The sequence below is a fragment of the Cotesia glomerata genome, linkage group LG7 (genome assembly GCF_020080835.1).
Source record: "Cotesia glomerata isolate CgM1 linkage group LG7, MPM_Cglom_v2.3, whole genome shotgun sequence".
Classification (NCBI taxonomy): domain Eukaryota; kingdom Metazoa; phylum Arthropoda; class Insecta; order Hymenoptera; family Braconidae; genus Cotesia; species Cotesia glomerata.
In genome coordinates, this window is record NC_058164.1 from 25,072,165 (window position 1) to 25,079,080 (window position 6,916).

Below are 6,916 nucleotides of genomic sequence, written 5' to 3' on the forward strand. Positions count from 1 at the left end.
TATTTAAAAGTAAATTCAGAGAATATTCCACCGTTTAAAACGACGGTATAAAATTTTTATTTGTGTACTTTTAACACGCATTGTAAGAATAAACTTATTTTTTAAAAAATGAAAGCGATAATACGATTAACAATTATCAAATTTGAGGCGCGCAGTAGCCCAATCGGATCTGGCCCTTGCTTACCAAAGCATGGGACCGGGTTCGAGCCCGGCATATACTAATGAATATTTTCAATATTTAAATGTATTATTCTGCTCAGCCCAAAAAATAAAATGAGTACAATCTCAAAAAGTTTAGAAAATCCAAAAGTGCACGCCTCATAACGCTCATTCATTTTTTAAGAAAAAATAAATTGTGTAACTGATAAAAAAAAAAGAAAATTATAATTAAGTAATTTCTTACAGAGTACTTTTTTTTTTTTAAATATCAGCGCCCTTTTTTCTTGTTATATGCGTACGCAGTCTAAAAAAATCTAGCTTTATCAAGTGGCGCCATAGTTTTCACGTGACAAATAAGAAAAATTCGTTTGTCTTTGTACGGTTATATCGTAATAAATTTTAATAAAAATTAAATTAAAAAAAAAAATACGTAAACTAGGCTACTGATATGAAATACGGACCCAGTTCATCGCATTCGTAAACTAATAAAAAAGGTCCGGTCTTGAAATATTAATTTGTTCGGGAGTAATCATTGGTACATCCAAAATGGGGTGACATCCGGACGTCCACGTAAAATTTTTTTCAAAACGTTTTTTTTCAAAATAGCTACATGAAATGATTTTAGAAAGTAAAAGATGGTTTGATTTAAGTGATTTCTCCGTGTACATCTACTTATATTATTGTATAAGTGTAATATGGTTGTGATAGAGACATTTAAAGATCACAAAATTGCTTGACCTTGACGAGTCGAGTATAAAGCACAACCTCACGCGCTTCGCGCTATGAGGCGTGCAAAAGTTTACCCCTACCGTAGTCGCTCATGACCTTAGTAGTTTGTGCGACTTTGGAAAACAAATAAAAAAAAAAAAGAAACTATAAAATTTATCTATTGGTTTAGGATTAGAACGCGCGCAATTTAAATTTCTCGCACCAATCAACTATCCAATCAGAGCTCATTTTAAGACTACTTTCCTTAATTAATAAAAAGTAATTATTAAAATCATAATTATATTATAAAAAATGTTTATTAATAATACATAATTTTTCCATTTGTTTTCAATTTACAGAAAAGTCTTGACCTAACATATCTCAAGATAAAAGTTATTCATAGGCGTGATAAAAATGTAATGATAAGTCAAGTTAAATGAACTTATAAACAAGTAAGTAATTGTATACATGCAATTACAATTTTTTAATACGCAACTGAATTCCGTTCTTGGGAACCAGAAGGAACCCGCGTCTGTTCAATTCACGAGTTAGATCAGTTTTTTCACAGACTTCAACTTTGTATTCACTGAGCAGCTTGGTCAGCCCGGCTTTGACCTGGGTAGCGCCGAATCTTGCGCCTATGCAATTGCGCGGACCATCGCCGAGAGCCAAGAAAGCCTGAGGATGACGAGTTTTGATGTTTTCTTCAGAGAATCGCTCAGGGTCAAACACTTCCGGATTCGGCCACAATCTTTCGTCATACTGAATCGCGTACAACGGAATCCAGACCAGAGTCTTCGCTGGAACGGTCACGTTTGTTCCAGCAAACGTGTATGGCTCCGTGCAACGACGCGTGAACATCATCAGCGCGGGGTGCTTCCTCAGAGATTCTGAAACGGTTCGTTAAAGAAATTATCAGCTGAAAAGCTGGATAATTATGATGAGCTTAATAATTACCGTGATAAACTTTGTCGAGGTATTCCATTTCCTTGATGGTGTCGTAGGTTATCTTTCCGTTGTGCTTCTCCAAACTTTCGCGGATTTCTTGGCGAAGACGGTCCTGGCAATGCTGGTTAATCGCGAGTTCGTATAAAGTGTGGCTCATTGTTGTTGAAGATGTCTCAAATCCTCCGACGAAGAAAATTAGAAGTTGGGCAGCTAGTAGATTGTCCGTTATTTCTAAACAATATCAAGTAATTTTGCTAATTATCAGTAGAAATGAAATCGAGTTTTTAGATAGTTAAAATAGACTTTAACCAGAAACTGGCCAGTATAATATCGAATTTTTGTTAAGCAACTGGCCAGTTTCACAAGAGATCCAATAAAACATGGCGGCTTTGAAAAAACAATTTTTAATTGAAAACTTTGAGGTTATTAAAATTCTCAGTCAAAAATAAGAAAAGATTCTTACATTAATTAAAAAGACCATTCGGCAGCCGAAATGGAAGTAGATTTCATGATGAATAAAAAAAAATTTCTAATCAAGGTTGCATTGAGTATGAAAACAAAAATCAAAGAAAAAAAAAAGAATGAATCGACTAGCTGTTTTAATGTATTGTTAAACTGTATATAAATGCTGACACATGAAATCATTTCCGAAACGAATGCAAAAGTAAAATTTCATTTTTGGGAGGGTCATTCTTAACGCAAAAAATCAATAGATATATGAATTAAAGCTTATTTAATAAGCTTTCAGATGCATTAAACATAAATTTATTAGGATATTGTGTTCAATAGTATTTACATGGAAAAACAGTAAAAAAATGGGAATTTTTGAAATTTTTCAAAAATTTCAAATTGCTCTCATTTCTAAAATAACCGGCCGATTTGGCTCATCTTAGAACTTAACCTCAGAAACCGGTCAAAAAATAAGTATGTTAAATTTTATTGAGATCCGATTAGAATTGCGGAAGTTAGAGTAGAGACATAGCCCGTTATATCGTATATATATATACATATATATATATTGCTCCATATATAATCATATATAATCTTGCATGGCTGTATATTGTTCCATATATAGTTATATATAACCTTATATACAATTCCATATATAATCATATATGATTATATATAATTATATATAAGTATATATAATTATACATGGAACTATATATAATCCTGCATGGCTGTATATTGCTCCATATATAGTCATATATAATCATATATTATTATATATACTTATATATAATTATATATGGAACTATATATAATCCTGCATGGCTGTATATTGCTCCATATATAGTCATATATAATCATATATAATTATATATAATCTTATATACAATCCCATATATAATCATATATTATTATATATACTTATATATAATTATATATGGAACTATATATAACCCTGCATGGCTGTATATTGCTCCATATATAGTCATATATAATTATATATAATCTTATATACAATCCCATATATAATCATATATGATTATATATAATTATATATACTTATATATAATTATATATAATTGTACATAATTATACATGTGATTCTATATATAATCATATATGATTATATACAATTATATATAAACATTTTTTCTCGGGTATATATACATACATATATAAACTTTTGAACCATATGTATTTTCTAAATCAGTTCGACGAGCTGAGTGAGGAAATAGCAAAATTTTCCAAAAGTTGCGTCATGAGAACGAATACAATATTTAGATTTCTATGAAATCTACTAAAAATGGCTGGAATTAAAGCAACACTTTTCGGGATTTTAATACTCACATAATTTGAAATAATAAAATAGAATTAATACTTATAAATAATTAATATTCATTAATAGGGTAGAAGTACCGTTTTTGGCCAGTTAACATTTGAATTAATTTATAAAAAATTATAATATTTTATAACCATATTTTTGTTGAGTTTTGAAAAATTTATATTAAAACAAAAATCTTGTAATGATTTATTAACATAAATTCATTTCTATCGTTTATTTAAACAATAAATGGCCATAAACGGTACAGTGGCCACAAACGGTACTTCTATCCTATGTAGTGATGTTTCAGAAAAAAATCATAAACCGTGCTTCTATTCCTGACGAACAAATTTGTCTTTAAATGTATTTCAAGAATTTTTTCCTTGAATTCTGCATCTATAACTAAGAGATCTGTATCTTCGGTCGATAACTATTGTCACTTGATTGAAAATATTTTCAGTCGGTACAGAAAATTTTACAACTAATTTGTCCTGATAGCTACCTCATACTATACCCTGATAGCCAAGTTGGTCGCAACTTTCCGTCGATTTACTGCCGCAACTTGTCACCAAGTTGACGGCAAGTCTTGGAAATGAACTCGGTTGTTCACCAAGTTGACACCAAGTTGTCCGCAAAAATTGCTTTCGAAACTCTTTCGCACCAAGTTGACGTCAAGTTTCTCAAGAAATTTGGCGACATATTGCGGCAGTAGATTGGTCTTGTTTTTCTCAGAAACTTGTAGCCAACTTGACGCCAACAGTTACAAATTCGGAAGTTGACCCCAAGTTGTCGCTAAGTTGGTGGCAACTATCTGACACCAACTTGGTTGGTCTGAAACTCGGGCTATCAGGGTAACTTTCAGATAGTCTAGTGCCACGAATTATAGATAACTTGACGAAAAGTAGGTTAGCAATGTTTTAATCTACAATTTATCGTAAACTTATGGTTAAATCTACTTCAACGAATTGTACTGAAACAATTGCCGTTAAGTTGACCGAAATTTTCTATCCACAGATTCGGTAGAATCTGGCGCCAAGTTCCGTTCAAATCTGCTGTAAACGGAGCGCCAGACTACCGACTATGTTTACTGTAAGCAGAACGGTATTTTGAGGTTGCAAAATTTTATTTAATTCTACCGTACTTTTTTTTTCATAAATTGTATATTATAACAGTGATTCACACTTTATTTGACTGTTATTAATTAATTATATTCACTTATAACAATTAATCTAATTGAAATTATTAAATTTAATCAGCACAAACTATAGCAACGCAAAAATTTCGATCCTGACTTTTTTTCGATGGGCAAAGTGATCTGCCACAGACTAAATAATTTGAGAATGCATAGTAATCCTTCATTAGATGGGAAACTACAGTTAAAAAAAGATATTTCACAGCTTGCATCTACACCCGCCAGGGTGCGCTGGAATTATTTTTACATAAACTGTAGTTTCAAGGGGATAGTTTGCTATAAAAAATGCAACCAACGCGAGATTTAAGTTGGTACCAATTGTAAATTTTTATTATAATAATTACAAAAAATACTTTCAATACTAAATGGGCTCTAAATTTCGACTCGGGCGGTTGCTATGGTAATTGTTGCCAAAGTGGTCACCATAGCAACAAAAAGCGACAACAATGAAAACGTCACATCAACTTTTAAATAAAGGATTTTAGAAATGCTAAATAAAATCTTTCCTTTTAATTAATTAATTCGCAAGTTAATTTTTTAAAACTACTTGAAACAAGTAGTTTGTTATAGTAAAATAGCAATTTGAAAAATTATTTAAGGTTAAGACGTACCATGTCGATATAAAAAAAAAAAAAAAAAAAAAAAACAAAACAAAAAAAAGCGCAGTTTCTCCTCTATAAATATAGAAGAAATGGAAAAATTTTTAAGAAATACCGAATAACAATTCCATCCTTACCAATATCATCAATCTTGCCCTGATTCTTGATCCTAAGCAGCAAGTCAATAAAATCATTCCGTACAATATTATTCTTCTTCCTGTACTCCAGCGTATTTCTCGTGACATCAATCAAGAAATTATGAGTCTTGTCATCGCGCAAAATACACCCGACCAATTGATAAATAGTCGGTAAGAAAGTGCTCAAGAGATTTCTCCCGGCCGTGGTCCACTTAACCTCAAACATGTGTCTCCCAATTTGTCTAAACAAGCTGTTTTCGTCTTCCAACGCATTAGCCTTGAGCCCAAAGGCGTAGACACCAATAACATCGGTCGCAAATTTTGCGGTAACTTCTCGCATTTCCACAATTTGATTATCGTAGTTGCTCAAGTACTTGTTCATAGTCTCAGCACACTCGATGATCAGGTGGAACATGTCTCTCATTTTTCCTGAAGTGAAGATTGGAGAAAGTTTTGTGCGGAGCATCCGCCATCTTTTGGGCTCTAGATTGAATATGTTGATCGAAAGCGGCTCCACGGACTCGTTCATTTCCTGACCCCGGTCCACAAACTTGCTGAAGTCCTTTATCAACACGTCTCTTATCAAATCCAAGTCCATTATACACGCAATTGGCTCCCTCACGCGGTAAATTCCAACTATCGGCGCGTCCGGGTACTTTTTGTACAGTTCCTGCAAATATGTCGCAGGGTTATGTTTGCCCATCAGAATTTGGGTTATGTTTCCAAGCGGCGGGATCGGCTTTGGCCCCGGTACGTTTCGTGACGACCAAAATGAGTACGCCGATGCGAAATAATAATACAGCGCCAGTAAAATTGCGGCTAATCCCAGAATCACTTCTATTGGAATCATTTTTTTAAGGTTAAGTCCTTTTATTCTAATTTTAACTACAGTTTTGCGGAGATACTATTCACAAGAACACTTGAGAAGAAATGCGTTTTTATCTTAAATTACCCAGTATTAAAGATTCTTGAAGCTTCAATAATCAATGAGTAAGTAATAAAAGATACGATGGGGAAAAATGGTGGGTCAAATGTTATTTATTGGATGAAAGGGGACTTTAGTGATAATTTTGATTATTTTTAATCGTTGTGGTTTTTATTTATTAAACAATAAGTTTATTCTTGAAATATATAAATAGTTTGTTGATGTTTATTTTGTATAAAATATATTTGGATTAAAGATATAAAAGAGACGGATTTTAAATTTGAATTTTTTGAGGAGCAAAATTTGATGAATAGAAATTGCACGCGCGCTTTAATTCTAAACAGATAAAGAATCAGATTTCTTGCGATTGATATCGAGAATTTCGATACTAAACTAACTTCACTTTAGTCATCTATTTTACATTACAAAAATAAAGCCTAATAACCAAATTTGAAGTGCAGAAGATGCGGTTCAATG

The 6,916-nt window shown here is 32.3% G+C and overlaps 1 protein-coding gene across 1 annotated transcript; it reads right to left on the reverse strand.

Moving 5' to 3' along the window:
* Positions 1–1,220: 1,220 nt before the first annotated feature.
* Positions 1,221–6,455, reverse strand: LOC123269421 (cytochrome P450 6k1-like). Its single transcript, XM_044735103.1, has 3 exons — positions 5,515–6,455; positions 1,825–2,046; positions 1,221–1,757 (listed from the first exon to the last, which is right to left on the reverse strand). The coding sequence occupies exons 1-3, from the start codon at positions 6,362–6,364 to the stop codon at positions 1,342–1,344; spliced, it is 1,488 nt and encodes a 495-aa protein (XP_044591038.1). The 5' UTR covers positions 6,365–6,455; the 3' UTR covers positions 1,221–1,341.
* Between the last annotated feature and the right edge of the window lie 461 nt (positions 6,456–6,916).

Coding starts and splice junctions, on each gene's coding strand:
- LOC123269421 (XM_044735103.1), bottom strand. CDS start 6,364: ATGATTCCAATAGAAGTGATTCTGGGATTAGCCGCAATTTTACTGGCG. Junction 2,047..5,514: donor GGGCAAGATTGATGATATTG/GTAAGGATGGAA, acceptor GATATTGTTTAG/AAATAACGGACAATCTACTA. Junction 1,758..1,824: donor CCTCGACAAAGTTTATCACG/GTAATTATTAAG, acceptor GAACCGTTTCAG/AATCTCTGAGGAAGCACCCC.